The sequence below is a fragment of the Megalopta genalis genome, chromosome 12 (genome assembly GCF_051020955.1).
Source record: "Megalopta genalis isolate 19385.01 chromosome 12, iyMegGena1_principal, whole genome shotgun sequence".
In the NCBI taxonomy this organism is placed as follows: domain Eukaryota; kingdom Metazoa; phylum Arthropoda; class Insecta; order Hymenoptera; family Halictidae; genus Megalopta; species Megalopta genalis.
Genome location: NC_135024.1, coordinates 14014709 through 14033612, shown reverse-complemented (window position 1 = coordinate 14033612; position 18904 = coordinate 14014709). Strand labels below are relative to the sequence as shown.

Here is an 18904-nt window from a genome sequence, read left to right as displayed (position 1 = left end):
TCGAAAATAGTCAAAAATTTTAATATCAATATAGAACTCTGCTTGTCATAATCTGAAAAATATACCTATTTATTTTAAATTATTGGTGCAATAATTTCTGTTCATTTATCATTTCTGTTCATCATTTCTGACACTTTTGTATTAAGTTAGGTTCAATAGGAGACGTAGATACACTCCACTCCCCTCCAAAATTATTAGGACACCTACAGAAAATTAAATAAATTTGAGAAACCGATAGGAAATTGTTATAATTTCTCCAATGTATTTGAAAGTTAATTGTATTAAACTGTAACAGATATATATATATTTCTTTTACATTATCAATAAAAATAACATTAATTTTATAAAAGAAAAATAAATTTGTTGATGATATATCTACCGCGTTTTTTAATTACTTTTTGGACTAACTATGCGTATGTCACGTTTTATTAGTATGTTCCATTGTAGTACGTTTCACATATTTGGAAAACATACCGTACGAAATTAATCAAATCAGAAATTGTCAATGAACAAAATGCAATAAATGAGTAAAGTAATTGTATAAGTGATAGACACATCTAACTTAATTAAAAAGTGTAACATCCGTGAACATTACCTGCGGAACTGTGCGTACCCGTAACACTGCCAATTATATTTAAACTTTTCTGTGCGTTTCATTTTTAAACGATGATTTAGAATCTATTTAAAAAAATATCTACTTGAATAATTAAAGTCTAATTTTACAGTGGAGGTAGTATTGTCGTTTAAAAACTTGCCAAAACAAGTTTAGATGTTAGCAATTACGAAAAGTGTACTCCATTTCATTAGGAACAGTCTATAAAATCCATTATAAAACCATTCTTTGATATTATAACTAGACGACTAAACGACAATTGTATTAATTAAGTACAGTATGCAGAAACTACATTTACTTTTCTTTTAGTAATTTTAATAAGTTGACAGTAATGCAACAATATTTGTACATTGTTTAAATGTTTATGCTCTTTTGCATTAGACTTACTAACTTTTAATCATAAATATATCAAATTTGCAGCTCAATTATACAACATTATATTTTCCATAATTTAGAGCTTTTCTTTGATAATACTTTTACCACATTTAATAAGAGGGCACCATACATTTAATACAACGAATAATATAAATAAACTTATGACATTATTAATGTTAGCAATAAATCAAGTTACCTTCTTGCACTATAACAGCATGCTAGACTCGTTCTCGATCGAAACAAAATTTGATTTTTCTGTTATCATAATCTAGGAATGAAGGTAAATGAAGACGTAGATGAAAGAAAAATTATCTCGTTCTATTATGCCAATTATTAACCCTTTGCACTACTTTTGTTGTGTATTATTTGATATTTATTGTATCCTAAGCTTTGCTTTTACGTTTAAATATTGATAATAAAAGAATAGGATTGTGTTCCTATTTAAAAGAAACATGAATAACATTCACATTTAGTTGATTATGTTTTCAATCTTCATAACGAGTTTAATACGAAATTGTCAACCAAGGAATTAAGGAGGAAGAAGTGTTAATTAACGTAGCTGTAAAGGGGGTATTCTAGTGTGAATCTTTGAAAAAATCGATTTTTTCATTTTTACGTTTTCGTGAAGAATATATGCAGGTTCAAAAATATAGATACAAAAGCTCATGTCTGAATTCTGAAAATTAAGAAAGTTATACAAAGTTCATAACATTAATGATCAGTATTGGTATAGAAAACTCTGAATGTGTTTTTCTCGTAAATATTTTTTTCCGAAACGATATCTCAAAATCTACGTAACCAATTGCCTTCAAATTTCAAAATGTCGCCATTATTTCAATTATCGACCTTATGTTTTTGCTGTAGTTCGTGTCCAACCCATACTAATTAAGAATAGGCGCAATCGTGGCCACCGTGGGACCATTTCTTTTAAATTCATCTGTGTTTCAAAGTTGTCAATGCAACCATTTTTAAATTTTTTGAACCCAAAAAATGTGTAGGTTATGTTGAAGAAAGGAATTTAGAAAAAAACTAATAAATATGACTGCGAAACGTGTTCATTTGCAAAAAAATGGAAAATGAAAAATCGGAGAATAAGTTAAAGAAAAATGCATTTTATACAAGAACATCCCCTAAAAGCGATCATAAATCAAGAGTTCCCACAAAAATTCTGGTTTCGAACAAAATTTGATTCTTCTGCTATCAATTTCTAAACATGAAAGTAAACATGCAAAGAATATAAGAAAGAAAAGTTATAAAGAATACAAGAAACAAGAACTGTCTCGTTCCACTAGGAAAATTGTTGAAGCAAGAAGTAATTTCTTGAGTCTTGGAAAGCCTTCACATCCTGAAGTGCAGGGTTTCCATATACCTCAGGAGAGTACACAGGTATAAAAACATGCGTTGTCGCCCAGGCCTCTCAGGTTCTTCCGTATTCTCATACTGTGCGCTTCTTCACAGTGTTTCCTTCACTTCTTTCTTAAATATAGTTATTCACGTGTGTTTCATTCTACACCCTTTTATTTCAAATAACCCCCTCAACAAAAATTACTGAGGTCAAAGGAGTACTAATCGACCTAGCTGTAAAAGAGATCGTAGTGCAAAGGGTTAAGTACTTTCCGTTAAAATTGGTAATATAGTACAGATTGAAAACGATTCTTGCGACCTTCAGAGCACGTTAATCAACTCGCCAGCAAAAGATCACTGATATTCAAATGAACTAACCAAGTACCACATCTGTGACCACCTCTCGTCATTCAGAATCGTGTGGAGATTGGACGGACCGCGTTTGATCAGATCTCGTTTCGTTCGTGATTTGACCCGCTGTTGCTCGGCCCGGCGCACCCTGCGGTCTCGTATCAGCCTTTCGTGTACACCCAGGTGTGGCTCCGTAGACCTCTTCACCACCGACGCGTGCACCATGTGGTACCAGTCGTCGACGATCTGCAACAAAAGGGAAAAATATATTATAGAACCAAGGACGATAGGAGTCGCGTTTGTCTTGCGATCGCAGACACCGGTTAACTTCGTTCCCCCGGAGACAAATGAATTTTAATGAGCCCCATTGTTACCAAATTGCGACTGGCTGCGTTCCGCCGGTACATAATTCGCTCTTTACGCGACGAGCATCCCACGAGCACGGTGTAATTCATGCGCGAGTCGCCCCGAGCCCGTATTTCTAGCCGTTGGAATAATATTTACCAAGATTTACTCCGCCCAGTTTTGCGGCCGCAGCCGAGTGCAAAGCCACGTGTCTTCTAATTTCGTTGAGCTGCTGCCGCGACGTTAAAGCGTCCCGGAAAATATCATACGAACACTTCCATGATTCTATGCATACCACTGTAATTATGTTTTCTAACGCGTGGACAACCGAGTTGGTACAGTAAATTCTCTTCAATTGTTCCTCAGCTTGTAAACAAACATGGACAATGTGATGCGGTTATTGGAGCCTTGTGCCTCGATCTTATAGTTGTTGACAATCGGCAATTATAAAAACGAGCCGCGAGGCTCGAATAATCGTACCTCAACTTCTTAAATTGTCTATTTTTGTATAGAAGATGAGGAACAATTTGGGAGAATTTACTGTATGTGGCAGAATTTGTTTAGAGATCTCGATGTTGTAAAACTGATTTTTCGGTTTGCGAAAAATTACTATTATATGCTGGACTTTCTATATTGGTATGAAAGAACTAGTTGATAGGACGAAAAGTGGGTAATTTATAACTATGTTCAAATTCAGCGAACCAATGATTTAATTTTCTGTAAGCCATGTCCTCATTTATTTTGATAAAATTGTCGTGGACGTAGACTGGTCAAACTGATCGATTTTATGTAGAATAGTTGTCATAGCCATAATAGCTGTCCGATTGGTTCCTGTGTTATTAGGTCTAACGGAAAGTTCTGTCCGTTTTTTAATTGAAATATAACACAATTTTCATACATTTAATAATATTTATTGTAGAATATGCTTTCCGTCGTTACTTATGACTTCTTGCCAGCGTGATGGCAACTTGTAAATGCCATTTTTAAAAAATGATTTATTTTTAGAGGCGAAGAACTCAACTAGTGCTTGGTTGACATCAGCTTCAGTGTTGAATTTTTTTTCCTGTAAAAAGTTTTGCAAAGAGAGAAACAAGTGATGATCGGAGGGTGCTAGGTCTGGGGAGTATGGTGGATGTGACAGAATTTCCCAGCCTAGCTCTGCGATTTTCTGACGAGTCGCCAAAGCAGCATGTGGTCTGGCATTATCATCGGTAGCCATGTTTTCACGATCGCGTCTCACTTAATAATGACATGAGACATCTTTGTTTCAGTTTATTTAGGAGAGTACATGTGTGTAAATGCAATGATAAAGAGAGATAGTTATATATGTCTCAAATCAACATGTGCATATGGATTGAAACTTGAAGTGACACTATCGGACAGAACTTTCCGGTAGACCTAATACAAACCCGAAGTTATTAGAGTTGAGTGGATAGTTATTATGAAAACGTCACTATTACAACACATTATCTTCTGATGTTTGTTACGAATGCCTAAAATCTGCAGCCTAACGTGCATATAAATATATGTGCAAAATATATGCATACAAATATTATCCATTAACAACAATTATGAATTGTTCCTTGATGCAGCTATTGTTTTGTACTACTGACTAATAATTTAAATCACTGAACAATATTTGTTCATTACATCGCAAACATTTTAGTCTCTGAACGAATAAAAAATAAGTTCGAATGTAGAACTTTGTTGGAAGTGCGAGTATTTTGACAAACAGGCGTAGTTTACAAGCTTTTTCATTAGGGGCGGAGGATCCATCATTTCTGGATCGAAGCGAAGTCGTGCGTGGCTCGTAAAACAACATTATTTGATGCAGAACTTTATACCCTGGGTATAGCGATACAGGCAAGTGAAAATATACGCCGAAGAGCAATGATAAATGCGAGAAGTTAGAAACAGATGTTAGGCGCAAGCTTCTTACTGTTCCTTTCCCTATGACAAATTACAGCGCATTTTTTTCCAAGTTCCGCGTGGACTTTTTCGTCCCGCGAGTGAGACTTCGTATTTTACAGTTTCATCAACCTGTAGGATGGAAGCTAAAGCGAAAAGAAATATTCGGCGGACAAAATTAACAAGAACACCGTGCGAGCAACGTGAATTTTTGGTGCGCGATATTCGATGATTAAAATAAATCTCGGTTAAAATTTTCAATTAACGAATTCAATTTTACGAAATTTGAAATTCGTATACGGTAGACTACAGCCACGCGCAAAGTTTACAATATTTTCGTGCTCAGTTCGTTTATGATAATTTCACATTAATGATGGTAATTCCTCGGAGTTACGATATCGTGGACGAGGAATTCGCTCGTGTTTTCGTGCACGAATTGTTTTGCAGTACGATGTCGAAGAGATAACCCGCGTTTACGTCAGAACCACCGCAAAAACGGGGCTCGGCGGACAATAAAATGCGTCGGCGGCGGTGCTCGTTCTATCTGCTGGTTGATTTTAATATTACGAAGCGGGGAAATTAAATTACAACGCCAGTTGGAAAGAGAAAAATACAATTAGCCAAGGAATAATCAGAGCGCATCGGAAGAGCACGGTTTCTTTGTCGTTTCTGTGAAATATCTTTTATGAAACAATCTTTTTGAATTGTTCGCGGTTACGTTTGCTTACTTTATCTCGAGACAAATGATTCAGCTATATAATAATCCGTTTATTCGTAATACAGAATGAAAAATGGATATGTTTTACATCGATGCGGAAACAAAATCAAAATGTGCAATAATTTATCCATGAGAAAATGAAATATTTCAATGGAAAATGAAGTATATGGTAATAATAACGGAGTTTTACCCATAATTTTAATGTACGTTCCGCAAGATGAATAATTTCGATGTGTCTCATGTAATTCCATGTGATTCATTAATGATCAAATAATCGAAACAGCAACAAAATATAGAAATGTTGTAAGAAGAAAATTAAAAAATTCGCCAATATAAATGATTTCAATTCAGTTATTTTACAATTTATCGCATGGTTTCCAAATATTTGAGATGATACACTGTTCTCACACTTTTCTTATTCAATAAAAACATTGTTTCTAATTTGACATCACCTGACAATTAAGAGACAGTGAAATTAATGGCCGCAGACTACCCAGGATCAGCATAATTCCTAGTTGCAAGTGAAAACAGCGGGTAATAGTCAGACGCAATAACCTCTCTTGAAACCCAAAATATAAGTGCGCGACAAATATACAAACTCAAATTTCCAGAAAGTATACCTTCGCTGAAACGATGACCATTTTTTTATCTAAATTAAATTTCAAGCGGTGACCATTGTTTAAATATCACTACTGACTTGACGTCAAATTGACTCCATATCAATAGTGGCGACGTACGTGAAATTTTTGCGTGTAAAAACATTTACGTTTACTTATGCAGAGTCAATTAGACGCCATGCTCAGCGTTCGCAGCAGAATAAGTCAGTTCTCACTTCGAAGAAGTGGGAGTAGGTGACGTCACGCGTCACGAATCGCGTACAGCGGAATGACGCACATAAGGCGTGTATATTATAATTTTGAATTAAGAACGCGACGCACAGACGTTCCGCGTTCATAGTCCAGAATTATAATGTACACGCAATATGTGTACAATATGTGTACAAGACTCGCGGCGCATGACGTCACCTACCTCCACTTTTTCGAAGTCACTATTATTGAAACGGAAACAATTTGATGTACATCGCCACTACTGTTAGAAGTCAATTTGACGTACGTCACCACACTTTTCAGTGTCAACAATACATTACAGATGACAAAAATTACTCTACACTTCCTGGAGCGTTAGGATCAAGGCTGACACGCGTTCTTCGATTTCCGTCCGCAATCGCCGCATTCTCTCATCAACGACGGTTCATTTTTCGTCGTTGAGGTACAAGTTGAATCACCGTCCATCACTTTAACCTTCGGCATTTCTAAGCTGCTATTCCGATCCTTACTGATTTCAATCATGGTAGGCAAACAGGGATCCAAGGTGCTCTTCGACTTGAAAATCTTCAAGCGGACTGGGTACTTTTGTTCCCTCCATTCGCCAGTACTTTGGACAGGTTGTACTTTGCGACGTCTGACAGGAATCGGTTTTGGTAAGGCCACAGGTTTCACAGAGACCTTGGGCAGCTCGCATTTACATTGCTGCCACATCTGCTCCACCTTGGGACACTTGGTCAGCCGGTACTTCAACGTGGACATGTTGGGCCTGGCGTTGCTGACATCGCCGATCTTGAACGTGCCCGCTGGCTTCCAGCAAGAACTGCTGCCGAGGGTTGCGAAACTTGTCTCGCTCCTAAGTTCTTCGCCGGTTTTAGTTTTCCGTGCCGTTTGGTAGTCCTTCTTGTCTTCGAAGCGGACGATACGCGGGTTTGACGTACACGACTCCTGCCAGACCTTGTTGAAACCTCGGCGATTCGACGCGCTCTTCATGGGCTGATACTCTATTGGATCTTGAATCAACTCGTCCACGTGGACCTTCCTTTGTGACGATCGATGCTTCGATTGTGGTCTGATCGAGCTCTCGTAGGGAATGTAGACTTCAGGGCCACATGATAAAGCCCGAGTACGTTGTTTCTTCTGGGCCCAGTGGTTAGGCTTCGGAGGCAGTCGATCGCATGTTTCGCAGTTTGGCTCCGTCGAAGGCCGTTCGCATCTACATGTTGGAACTTCGCTGTCCTTTTCGTGAGTTTCAGGCGATTTGCGCTTCCATATCCAAGAGACGAGTCCCTCCTTTATTGAAGAAAATCTTTTCATCGTGGCAGAAGCTTCTCCATCGATAGGTTTGCAATCCCGTTCCTTACAACGGGAGCTGCACATTCGAGTTATTTTGTCTCGGAAAGATTGAGTCTGTTGGTTACACGATGTTGACGCTGGTTGCTGAATCGATGGTAACTGCGAAGTTGACGCTGGGAATGTTTGAGCAGCATTGCATGTTGGGTATGTAGGTTGATGGTATCCTTCTTGGCCTGAAGATGAAGGTGGATTGTTGCAAACTGCGATCTTAGGCTGGTAGTCTAGTTGTTGCGAATATCTGGATGATTGACCATCTGTTCGACCACGACCTTGACATTGTTGTTCATGAGAAGTTTGTTGCTGCTTCTGCTGTTGCTCTTGATGTTGATAATGGCACTGCTGTTCCTTTTGCTGTGATTGATGTTGATAATGGCACTGCTCTTGCTGCGATTGATGTTGATATTGGCACTGCTCTTGCTGTGATTGATGTTGATAATAGCACTGCTTTTGTTCTTGCTGTGGTTGATATTGATGATGGTCCTGCTGTTGCTCTTGATATGGTCGATATTGGTATTGTAACTGCTGTTGCTCTTTCTGTGGTTGACGTTGATGAAGACCATGCTCTTCCTCTTGATGCGGTCGATATTCGTAATCTATCTGCTGTTGCTGTGATTGTCCTTGACATGATTGCTGTTCTTGCTGCTGTCGACATTGTTGTTGTTGATGACAAGGGCACTGTACTTGTTCTTGTTGCGAGCACTGTTGATGTTGTTGCTGTTGCTGTCGGCACTGATGCGTATTTTGCGGCTGTTGGTGCAGCTGTTCCTGTCGTTGTCGGTGTTGACATGGTTGCTGTTCTTGTTGCTCTTGGTACAGTTGTTGCTGGCATTGTTGTTCTTCCTGTTGGTGTTGTTGCTGTTGATATTGTTGTCTTCGTTGTGGCAGCAGTTCCCTCTGTCGATGTCTTTGTTGTTGCTGCTGGCGTTGATACGATAAACGTTCTTGCGACTTCACTTGTTGACGACGTTCATCTTTCATTTGGTGCTGACATTGACATTCTTGTTGGTCATGTTCCTGTCGACATGGCTGTTGTTCTCGCTGCTGTTCGCATTGTCGTTGTTCCTTCTGCCGTTGGCATTGTTGACGTTGTCCCTGCTGGTCCCAAGACTCCGATGCTGTGCTGTATTCATGGTGTACGCATTCACGTTGTGGAGAACTGTACTCCGCGTTCTCGTAACAATCTGACAACTTTTCTCCTCGTGAATAGTCTTTTTTGTTACTACAATCTTCAGGTTGACATTCCTGTTTTTTCGCGCTCTCCAGCGACTTATTCTCATATCTTCTAGATACTACGTCCCTGCTATAGTACCTCACTATACTACCCAGGCATAAAGGAGACGTGTTTCGAATCGACTGGAAATAATCAGCATCTAAACCCTGCCAATAATTCGGATATTCGCTTATCTTCGATTCCTGTTTATTTCCAGCTGTTGCGTCTCCAAAATACTTCAAACAATCAGCTTTCAGAGAATGTTCTGTTTCAGCGAAGTTCGCTTCCTCCGATGTCAAAGGAGGCTTCCCTTCAGCGCGACACGTCGCGTCATATCTACGCGGAAATGTCTGATAATCAGATAGGTTTCGATCGAAGGTGCACTCTGACAACCGTTTAGACGATCTATTTGCTAGAGTGTTAAGGCAAACGAGGTCCAAACAGTCGCTTAGTATCTGTATCCTGCCAGGCTTCTGGCTCAGAAGCTTCGACTCTTGTAAATCGAAGTTCCGTTGCAGGAACTGAGCTGGAACATTCCTCTGCGAGGCACTCTTCCTGAATTGCAGGCGCGGCTTGTTGCCATTTAGCAGCGTCAGACTCGCTTTTGAGGGCACCTGTCGCGAAGACACTCGTATTATTGACGCGTGAAGTAAATGTCTTTCGAGTGACACGCAATTGAAACGCAATTCGCGCGAGTCAAGCCGAATAATAATTAGTGGAGTGTTCGAGCTAAACTGTCGGCAGGCTCGACGAACTCGTTATTAGACCGTGCATGCTTGCGCAAGTTTCTATGTTTTCAGAAAACGTCGAGGCGACAACGGTTCAAGAATTATTAATTTCGTCGAAACGCTTCATAAAGTCTCATTACCGGAGTTATTTATCCTTAGAAGCTTCTCTTCTGATAATGACAATCTTTCCTTCATTAATCAAAGCTGTTATTAAACCTGGAGTGTGCCTCTAATTAATATTTACTCGATGTTTGTTGGCTGAACTGTTTGAAAAATCAAGAAATTGTGCATTATTTAGTTGTTAATTTAGTAAACATCGAGGTTAAATAAATGCCACTTTGAAAATTCGCGGAAAGATTGTTCGAAAAATGTTTGATATATTAATAAAAAGTATTGTTGACCCCGTACAATATTAAAGTAATAAATTTGCAGTATTAGATAATATTAAAGTAATATCATTAATGTAACATATACCATGTAATATAAGGTGGTCCGCCAAAATAAGACCACTTAAATAATTCCTCAAATTGCGGGGGTATACAAAATATTTTGTATGCTGTTTTAATGGTTTGAAAAAACTATTATACCGCAAAAATATTTTTTTCCAAGATCACTATTTTCAGAGTTTACAAGGTTACCGGTGTTTTTCTATAATTATTTGATTTCATCGTGTAGCTGATATAAAAATACATCCTGATATGTAAATCGCATGACTTTGAAATGATCTTTGAGTACGAAAATTGAAAGGGAACGTGAAATTATATCCCCTCCAATAATGATGTTAGAAAAAATATTTTATACGGAATTTGACTGGTATCGATAGACGGATACGATGCAAGAAGTAATTCTTTTTCAAGGTTATTTTTTCGAAGTTTTTGAGGTCATCGACGTTGATTTGCATAGAAGTGCATGCTTTATTATTGCATTATGTGGCTGGCGTTAAAATACATTCAGGCATGCATAATGAGTCGACCTTCAAATTACCTATGAACTTACCGGACATATTTGGGATCGAAGATCAAGTTATCGTACATGTCCGAATGTATTTTCTTTGTTATAGAATTATGCACAAAAAACATAGGTGAACTTGTAAGCACCAAAAAAAGACCATAGACTTATGGAAAACATATTTTTGCAACATAATGATTTTCTCAAACCATTTAAATAGCACAGAAAATATTTTTTATACCGCCGCAATTTAAGGAAATATTTAAGTGATCTTACTTTGACGAACCACCCTGTATAAAGTTCACATACCAAATTAGTGACAGTTAACACCGAATAAATTATGCAAGTTGTTCAAGAGAAAAAGTTCACTTTATAAATTCGCTCGAGGCTCGAATTTTTATTAAAAAAAAAACTCTGTACTACTAACGAAGCAAGCAGAAAGTTGATAAATACATAAGGATGAGAGTCTAAGAGGATTTTTTTGTCGGACGAAGTACTAAAGAGCAAGAATGATGGTGAACAGCAGCAGGTAATTGGTATGTAATTAACAACGCATCAGGTCTCTCCGCGAAGGTTGAAGTGCCTTGTTAAAAAGATGTACAGTCCCGTGCTTGATTTCCTCCCGCTGTCGATTTATTATCAAACAGAGCCGGCTTAATTGCAATGTTTCGTCGAGGGTCCCCGGAGTCTCGCGATAAGTCGGGACGTCGATCATGCGTTTCGATCACGATACGACAAGATAGCTTTACCTTCCGCAGCAGAAGCGCTAACATTTCCTGCGACGATTCATCGATGCTCGCAAGAACGAGGATCGTTCGTTCATTCCTTCTTCCCTTTCAATTCGCCCCGCTTTCAGTTCCACTCGCAGTTTCCACGGCACGTGTATTAATCTCGGAGCGGAGAAAATGCGGCGTGTTCGTTACTTCAGAGGTTAATTCGCCGGACTACTTGGGTATCGGGTAATTGTCGTAATGATGTGTAGATTCGGTGTCAAAGTTGAGTGATTCGGTGAAATTATGGATTGTTACAGCATTACTAGCTTTCAGGTGGGAAGAATTTGAGCAAAAGGTGACTAGAATTTTTAATTTTCCTAGGTGAAGTGTGAATGTGATCGGGTGAAGTTATTCGTTAATTTGAAAAAGTTAAAGAGAAATCGATTCGACGATTTTAGTCGCATATTGGTACACATTCTCTCTCATTATGTCTATTTGACACATAAATCAATATGTGTATTTTTCTCTGCAGCTGGTATTCATTTTGAAACAGGATTATTCACAGATTTAATGTTTGGCGCAATTGATAATCTATATTTTCTTCGAATAATTGTAAAAGATTGAAATTGGTAAAGCAATTTTTCCACGGTGTCGAGTAACATATTTTAATACAATGCGTGAAAGATGAAATAAAATTAATGCCGCTGCTGCTTTCTCGTTATTAGGTTCATGCACACTCTACTATAATTATACTGCTTTATCAGAAATTCATTGTCAATAATTCTACTAAACATACAAAATCCGACATCTGGTCGTAATCAGATATTATGTAGAAATTCAGTTTCCATAATACCGAAAATCCGAATCGCAGCTTAAAATTGGAATGTACAGGACAAAATGCTTCTTCCGTGTTTCTGAACGTCATTATATTATTAACATAAAATCAATTATTTCGTGTAATATAAAATCAGATCGTACGACATTCAATAGAATATTTAATAAAAAGTCTATTTTAAAATATGACACTAATCATTTCTTCTTTCCTACTTCGAAAGAACGAAAATCTAATATAATTTTATTTCACTAACAATGAGTGCAATCGCATTAATTCAATAATCTGTTCTATAGTTCATATTAAATTCTGTAATGTGATGCAACATTATGCCGTTTACTGTTAATGCTACAGTAAAATGAAAAATATTGTTAGTATTCTACGAATAATATCTAAAAAATTTTATATACAAAAAATGAAAACACTTGTTTGCCCTCCTCTATTACCTTATTTAATATTAATTAACGTTCGAACGGCAGATTTATTTGACAAAAATAGAACCGAGTATGCTTAGATTCATTTATTACTTTTTATTTATCAATTTTTCCTCTGCATATTTTTCAAGCTAGTTTCCATCGAGAAGCATTTTCTATAGAACTTAATGAGTCACGTGGAAAAAAATAAATTATCACAAAATAAACAGTCAAACAAGCCTTGATTTTGTGATAATTTATTAGTCCTTCTGTCATCTAAAAAAATGCAAATCATTTAGTTCATTTCATTTTATTTTGTACATTATGTATATATATTGTATTTATATTTATTTGTATTATTATGTATTATTATTATGTATATAATTTGTATTATTATTATTATATATATATATATATATATATATATATATATATATATATATATATATATATATATATAATAACACACAAATAATATAATAACACATAATAATACAAATAAATATAAATACAATATATATACATAATATACAAAATAAAATGAAATGAACTAAATGATTTGCATTTTTTTAGATGACAGAAGAACTAGCCTATTAGATGATGACTGAAATGCTTTTTCTTTTAAATCTTGCTATAACGAAAATTTAAAAAATACCTCTCGTAGATCTCGGTAACTTACATGCGTGTTGAAAATTTTATCGAAATCGGTTCACGTTGTTACGAGTTACAACAAATTAAAGATCGCAAAAATCGCAGTTTTATTATGATTTTGACCTAAAATTGTTAGAAATCTGCACTTTAAAATCCTTCAACGCCTGTATCTCGGCTCTGGTTTAACCGATTCCGATCAAATTTTCAGCGCGCACATAAGTTACCGAGATCTGCAAACGACATTTTTTAAATTATCGTTATAGGCTCAGATAAAAAAGTTAAAAAGCGAGGGTTTTTAATTTTTTTTATTCCAAGTAATGGTAAAATTAAAAAAAAAGCTTTTTAGCCATCGTCTAATAGACTCGTCCCTCTGTCATCTAAAAAAAAAATGCAAATCATTTAGTTCAGTTCTCAAAAAGTTATTGCGTTTTGAAAGGTGAGCAAATAATTTTGTAGCCTGTTGTATATTATAATTATGACACGCGGTATTGTCGCGCCGTTAAATCATTAAACAATCTGATCATTCGCGAACCGAATTCCGATGTTCGACCGTAATAGTATAACAGCTGATTTGCAAACAGTTAAAAAGCGGTGATACCTACGGCGTCAGAGGACATTACGGAATCGAATCCCAGATTGCTTTAGTTCCGCGAGGCGAGGTCGTCTTCGATATGTGGTCCCGGCATACGCAGACACTGATCGATCCGATTCATCACCGGTTCGGCTTACACGATTGCAGAACTCTCTCCCTCTCTCTCTCTCTCTCTCTCTCTCTCTCTCTCTCTCTCTCGCGGCACGGCGGTATTCCCCGATAAATTCTGCTTTGCGAGTCGGCGACGACGACGCGAGCGAATGGTCTCCGTAATTGCGAGGCGTTTACACGATGCTCTCGCATAAATTGGAATCTTTGCTCGTAACGAGATCCCTGATGTTTATCCTGGTTTATCATACAATGAATTCCTTAGTTCGACTATAGCCGGAACCGAGCAAATTGACGAACAATGTGATCTCGATCGCCGAACGATTGAAAATCGGATTCATTACAAGCAGGCCTGGACACATTGGAAATAGCATCATTTGAAATATTATTTCGAACAACGTGTTATCTTATCTGACAATTATTTCCATGCCTGTGATCACCTCTAAAATATCATTATTTGAAATGTTATTTCAAGCAATATGTTATCTTATTTCATAGTTGTTTCCATGTCCGTGGTCACTTTTGAAATGACATTATTTGAAACATTATTTGTAATAACATATTATCTTATTTCATAATTATTCGAGGTAATTATGTGAGATAATTGTGGAATTATTCTCCAAAATTATACGGTGATTTAATTGTCAGTTTTAAGTCTGGTTTACACTGACATTCTCATTGATATTTCTGCAGAATAAATGAACCGATTTCGCCGTGTTAACACTAAATCATCGTTAAAGGAAACTGGAATGACTTAAGAGAAAGAAATTTAGTAATTAGACACTGTACTTTCAATTCGATACAGTGGACCTACACCATACGCCGTAATATATGTATATATAAATGTATCATAACTGAACCACCGCCAAATTTAAATATTTGTTTTATATGACGTGACAAATAATTTTACACTAATAATAATTAATTTTACACTCATCTAATACTAATACTTTTTTTTCAATTTTGCGATGTTTTTTATCTGAGCCTGTAACGAAAATTTATAAAATACATTTTGTAGAACTTGATAAGTTCTATGCATGCTGAAAATTTTATCAAAATTGGTTAATGCAAAATCAAGTTACAAGCGTCAAAAGATTTTAAAAGCTGCAGATTTCTCACACTTATTGATTGAAAGTGTCAAAATTCGGAACAAACCTGCGATTTTTGCGTTTTTTAATCTCTTACAAAAAGTTGAAAAACATGAGTTTGTTAATTTTTTTTCTCATTCGAAGTGATAGCAAAATTGAAAAAGAAGTATTAGAGTCATTGTCTAGTAGGCTGATCCCTCTATCACCTAAAGAAAATTCAAGTCATTTAGTCCAGTTTAAAAAAAAATTACACCGTTTTTCAAGTGGTCTTAAATGTAATATATGTCCGCTACTGTATTTTCTTACAAAACTCAAACAGGCTTTTATATTCTTCTTTGAAAAGGTAGGTTTATTTTTTGTTTCTAATTATACAAAGTTAACTTCTTTTAGTACTCCTCGAGCTGTCTATTTGCTTATTTTCTTTCCAATATTACTATTCAACAGTTTTGCAGCCACTGATACTATCATAGCAACATCTGAAGTATGTTGTCTTTATTAATCGTCGCTTATCCTGGCAAGATAATAATTTTGGATGACCTCCAAAAAATGTGGAAACATCATTGCAATATTATTTCTATATTTTATGTACTATTACCTGGTTAACAGTAAACTATTTAGCAAATTTTCGTGTCGATAAGCCAGATTTTAACTGGAAAATAATATCATATTTCACAGTTTTAGATAATAGTTCCGTGGCAAAATTTTAATGCGTATCACTGCCATAGCAGTTCTAACGTAGTACAAAAGTGACTACACGAAAAAAAGATTGTATCTATCAAAATAATATCTATATATAATATATACAGTATATAATTATATAATGATATCACGATCGTTGAAATCTTGCCAGTAAGTAAGTTAAAATATTGTACTTAATATTATATATTGTGTTTCTTTTGCATTCTGCACGCAACGTGGAATAAAATATTTTTCACATAAAAATCTCATTTTGTGTTCTGCTCTTAATTATATATATTATCGTGATCTCACTAAAGTTATAATAAAAGATTTATATTGTGCGAAGGCTGACAATATATTATGTCGATTAATACGTTACTGATGCAAAGGAAACAGTGTATTTCTTCCATTAAAAAAATTCAATTTCCCTGGCGCCTGATCAAGCGATTGGAAATTCCGCAGGGAAGCACGAAGGAACGACGATTAAGATCCCCGGCTTCCGTTTTGATTTGCTTTATTATAAGTTCGACACGGGTTGGAGTAGCGACGCATTGATCGATTACAACGTCGATGGCATCGTACCAAAACCGATTCATTAGGGACAGTCTTGTGTTGGCTTACGCGATCTGTAAAGTCATGTACGGACGGTGATTGCTGAATTTGCAATTAACTGCATGAGGATGCACCCGCCGCCCTCTCCAAACTAAATCGAAACTTCGAAAGGATGTCTGAAACTTCGCATCCTGCGTTTGCGTGGAGAAGGCTGCAAACTGTTTTCCGGAGATATGAATCGCGAGGCACGATGATCGACGACGTGTCGCTATCGATGCGCGCGATTTATGACGTCGAGGTCTCCACGTACTGCGAGGGATATCGGCTGTTCCGCAAAACTTGGGGCACCTGGACGTCATAATTGCTGGATTGCAAATATTTTAGAATTTCTACGAGCTCTTAAGTAGCAAAAATATTGCAACTCTCATTACCGATAGATATTAACCCTTAGCACCCCGAACCATTCTGGACGTTGGCTACCAGCTACTCAGCGCCACTTTTCGGCAGAAACGGGCATTTACAGACCCTCGTATTATTTAGTATGGTTTTGGAACTAACTAACATATTATAATGATATTGGACTTATATGAATTGGCTGAAATCGAGGAATTTGCAAAAAAATCAATATTTTATTTTTTATAATTTTGTTATTGTTTGTTTTATAATTTTGTTTTGTTGTTGTAATCGCTATCTATGCGAACTCTTTCTCTCGTCGCCTTGTTGCTTGGACGATATCACTATCACTGCTATCAAAACGATAGACTAACTGTAGAAGAAAACCTTCTACAGTTAGTCTTTCTAACATATCTGTATAAACGTCTATCTGGAGCTCATCTTCACTACTACTTGTGTCATGAGACTCATTCGTGTTTGAACGTTTTGCCATTGTTCTAATAAAAAATATGAATAAATATATAGGTTGAAAATTTCTAATTGTTATTACTAACTCACAAGATGATATTTATCAAAAAAACTTTTACCAAACAATTTATTTACCAAGAGAAGTATCACTTTTCCGATTTTCTCATTCGTTAGATCTATCTATACCGCTCGACGCTTCAAACCAGACTGAGTTCAGCTTTGAAAATCTTTTCCTCCAGATTTTATGATTATAAATCTCACTATACAGTGCGTGCTATGTTCGTATACCGATCTTTCTTCTACAAACTTGCTTTATCGCTCTTTTCAAGTGGCGTCCTTGAAGTGCTCGGACCGTCGTGAGCACGCCTCTCGCGTTCTCGTCAAAACTCGCTGACATTTCTTGTATATATCTTAGTAATTTTACTATATTCTGATTTGATTTCTTATGCCATTTCAAGAGAAAACTTCAGGGAAATATGCATGTCTCAAAAAGTTGCGCTGAAATAACTCAATTCTCCGTAATCACTAATAAACTTTAACGTCCCACGAGAGGGGACATCCGAGTGATATGCTAGAATTACGATGTCCCACGATAGAGGACAGCGGAGTGCAAAGGGTTAAAGTTTATTCAACTATAGGTTCTTCAGACCGCGAGCTTGCAATATTCTCAAAAATCAAATACATTTGAAGCTTCATTAATTTAAGAGAAGTATATCTGATCTTTAGGGACTGGAAGTTTTTATTGCAATCCGAACTTGCAGCCATTTTCAAAAATCATTACCGATAGAAAGCGGTTTCCTCTTCATTTTCGTCGCAAATATCAAAAACATTAAAAGTTAACATACGAAATTATTTATGCAAGAAATCAAATTCTATGGAACTCTGGTTTGAACATGATTGAACTCTCGGAAGCAAAAACGACCCGAGGGCACTCAAGCCTTTCTTGCGTAAAATGTATAAATTGGTTTTGCATTCCATTATAAATATATTCTGTAAATTTTATTGCGATATCTCTAACGTTGTCGAGACTACAGCAAACTTAGTATTGACGTACCACGTTCCCGAATAAAGCTGATCGTCATGTTTCGTACCGTTGCATTTGACAAACAGGAGTCTTTGTTAACAGAGGATCTGTTTGGTCAAGTAAGCATCTTCTGATATCATTTTGTGTATAGTGAATGAAAATTTGTGCTAAAAATCAGAGAAACGGAGATCTACAAATCCTGTATGAAGAGAACTGTTGCGACGGCAACACCGGAGGTCGAACGTCCCTGGCCATCCCTTCAGCAATTAAGCAATATACCTGCGACAGTAAAAAATGCATCCGAACGAAAATACCCTTCGACCCGACGAACGGACAACACGACTCATAAATTCCATATTTCACAAAACGGAAAAATTATAACCCGAACTTTCGAACAGTTTCCCACTCCTCATTTCAAGTTCCTTCCGACACACCCATCTCCAATCAAAAACGCTTCATTTCCTCCACCAAAACCCACCATCCACCAATCAACAAAAAAAAAAACCGAGGTGACAAGCGGAAGGGCACCTAGAACGTTAGTCAGAACTGTTAGAACTCCCAGAACTCGTAGAACTCTAAGAACGCAGATAGAACGCAAATAACGCATCGCTAAGACCATAGCTGTACTGTAATATTATTAAAGTGTACATAAAAACAACCAGCGACTTCGTT

The 18904-nt window shown here is 36.7% G+C and overlaps 2 protein-coding genes across 4 annotated transcripts in view; both read right to left on the bottom strand.

The window, feature by feature from the left end:
- LOC117222962 (furin-like protease 1) overlaps positions 1-2945 on the bottom strand; it is a 109614-nt gene extending 106669 nt beyond the window's left edge. For all 3 annotated transcript variants that reach the window (XM_076525651.1, XM_076525650.1, XM_033475030.2), the window contains exon 1: positions 2711-2945. In XM_076525651.1, coding sequence (XP_076381766.1) covers positions 2711-2908 — 198 coding nt within the window. In that variant the 5' untranslated portion in view covers positions 2909-2945. The remainder of the gene's footprint in view (positions 1-2710) is intronic.
- Positions 2946-5683: 2738 nt separating this feature from the next.
- Positions 5684-11866, bottom strand: LOC117222961 (uncharacterized). Its single transcript, XM_033475027.2, has 2 exons — positions 11470-11866; positions 5684-9658 (listed from the first exon to the last, which is right to left on the bottom strand). The coding sequence occupies exons 1-2, from the start codon at positions 11491-11493 to the stop codon at positions 6842-6844; spliced, it is 2841 nt and encodes a 946-aa protein (XP_033330918.2). The 5' UTR covers positions 11494-11866; the 3' UTR covers positions 5684-6841.
- Between the last annotated feature and the right edge of the window lie 7038 nt (positions 11867-18904).